Source organism: Myxocyprinus asiaticus, chromosome 18, assembly GCF_019703515.2.
Source record: "Myxocyprinus asiaticus isolate MX2 ecotype Aquarium Trade chromosome 18, UBuf_Myxa_2, whole genome shotgun sequence".
Taxonomy (NCBI): Eukaryota; Metazoa; Chordata; class Actinopteri; order Cypriniformes; family Catostomidae; genus Myxocyprinus; species Myxocyprinus asiaticus.
In genome coordinates this window covers 18,154,875-18,157,177 of record NC_059361.1, presented here as the reverse complement: position 1 = coordinate 18,157,177, position 2,303 = coordinate 18,154,875, and the positions used below count along the sequence as shown (strand labels likewise).

General features: G+C 50.7%; 1 protein-coding gene across 1 annotated transcript; it reads left to right on the top strand.

Moving 5' to 3' along the window:
* Positions 1-301: 301 nt before the first annotated feature.
* LOC127455855 (uncharacterized) lies at positions 302-2,071 on the top strand. The gene is made up of 2 exons (XM_051723996.1): positions 302-993; positions 1,072-2,071. The coding sequence occupies exons 1-2, from the start codon at positions 302-304 to the stop codon at positions 1,835-1,837; spliced, it is 1,458 nt and encodes a 485-aa protein (XP_051579956.1). The 3' UTR covers positions 1,838-2,071.
* The last annotated feature ends 232 nt before the right edge of the window (positions 2,072-2,303 follow it).

Below are 2,303 nucleotides of genomic sequence, written 5' to 3'. Positions count from 1 at the left end.
AGATTGACGACCCAAGCTGCCAAAGTCTTTAGATGATCACGCCGTCAACAATCTTTTGTTAGATCCTTTCCGGTGCCCCACAACAATTAGACTCACCTTGCCATTCACGGCTGAGATAACAGGTGCCAAGTCTACCCTCCGTTAACTGTTTGTATCCATCAAACAGACCGAGCATAGAACATAAAAATTACTATAATTGTAGCCTGCTAACGCTATAAGAACTTGCATTGGCCTGTGTGCTGTCCCTCCCCCTCTCTCCCTCTCTCTCTCTCTCCCTCTCTCTCTTCACCAGTGAGCCAACATGTCTCGATCATCCAGCCCTGATGCCCACTGGGATCGACTAGAGACCTGGCTGAGTGCCCTGACTAGCACCCTTATTCCTGAAGCCGCCAGGGACCTGCAGAACATGAGCCGGGAACAGCTCGATGACAACCTGAGCGCCTTGATGGCCCCCGATCCGACACAGGACTACAGCCACAAAGAGCTGGCCAAGATCGTCGGGTCACTGGCCCATAACCTCCTCGGCCAGGCAAAGCTGAGTGAAGCAAGCATCTCCCGCCGGGAACAGGAAGCAGCAGCGCTGAAGCTCCAGGCTGAGGAAGCTCAGAGAAACTGGATGCACGCTCAGAGTCAACTGGACCAGCTAACCTCGGAGACTCAGCACGAGCACAGGACAGCGGACGAAAAGGACCCAGAGCTGCAGGAGGAAGTAGAGAGACTCCAGAACGCCCTGACTGATCTCCGTGTAGATACAGCACGACGAGAGCAGCAGGAAAAGGACACCAGAGAGGAGCTGAGTAAAAAACTCCAGCAAGCTGAGGCTCTCCTGAGGAGAGCAGAGACTGAACTTAAAGAAAGAGAAGCCAGGGCCAAGGCCTGTGAGGGCCACCTGCAAAGTGCCCGGGCTGAAGTCAGTGCCCTGGCCCAACAAAGAGACTATTTGAAAGAAGAACTTGACACAGTTCACCGAGAGCTTAAACATTCATATAGACTGCAAAGTGACTCTGAAAGGGAAATGCACACCACAGAATTTCCCCTAACCAGTAGACTGATACCTCCTAGACAAGAGAGCCCACTGCTCAAGACATCACCTGCCAGCATCCCAGAACCCCCAGCAGCAGAAAGGGGGTGGGAGCCTTTCCAAAGGCTGTCTTCCAGTCACGGTGTGTCACCTAAAGAATTGGATAAGCTGGCTAGAAACATTCCCACTTTCACTCCAAGCCCTGCAGGAGGCCACGATGTGAACGACTATTTAAAAGACATTGATTTTCACTTGCAAACTGTTGCCAATGTTACCACACGAGACAGACTCTACCTGCTCAGAATCACCGCCAGCCGTGAAGTCCGGAGCTTTCTAGACCGACAGCCAGAAACAGTCAAAGTGGATTACCAGCAACTGCAGCAGGCTTTGATTAAAGAATTCTCTGACCCAGAATCAGAGCAAGGGCCGATTACGGCCATGGACCTTAAACAGGGCAGACAGGAAACCACGCAGTCTTTCTACAACAGGCTCAGACAAGCATACTTCGGAGCACGGAATGAGCCAGGAATGGAAGAAGAATTCAATTTCAAAACTCTGTTCCTCCGGAACCTGCACCCAACAGTGAGTCACCATTTGGGGGTTCTGGCTTGCCCACGGACTATGTCCACCCAACAGCTGCGAGACTTAAGCCATAAGGCCTATACCAAACAAAGAACTGCTTCTGAAAAGATGGGAAAACCCCCCACAATCTATCCTGTCACTAATCAGAGTTCAGAACTTGCCCTAGAGGGCGCCGAGCCTCGCCACAGCAATTGGGTACACCCTGACACTCGGCCTTGCCTTTGTCCTGTTTAACAGAGTCAACGGGGTGCAAAGGTCCATGAACAGGTGCACAGCTGCCTTTCCTCGAACCTTCAAACGGAACCATCGAAAAAGAGGGACCCAGGCAGAGACAATGCTGAACGTGACCACGGTTAACACCACAGCTGAGGATCCGAAGGCTGAGGAAAATTAGAAACCACCTGCCATCTAACCTTCATGATCCACCTGCCATCTAACCATCAGGATCCACCTGCCATCCGGCCTTCACCACCCACCTGCCATTTAACCATCATGATCCACTGTTGTCTGATGATGTCTCAATTCAGAGCATCTTCAGCCAAAAGGGGGATTGTAACGTCTGTGTAAGATCAGTGATGGCTAGTTACACTTTGTTTTAAAAAACCCTTTTAGCCTTTTGACATTTGCATATAAATTACTGACCTGGCCTCCGCGTTTACATTTATATGGGTGCTAAATTGCAGATGGTCTTTATCACTAT

Excerpts from the sequence above, each read along its gene's own strand:
- LOC127455855 (XM_051723996.1), top strand. The coding sequence starts at position 302 with ATGTCTCGATCATCCAGCCCTGATGCCCACTGGGATCGACTAGAGACC. Across the intron at positions 994-1,071 it reads CTTAAACATTCATATAGACT|CCCACTGCTCAAGACATCAC; the intron begins GCAAAGTGACTC and ends TAGACAAGAGAG.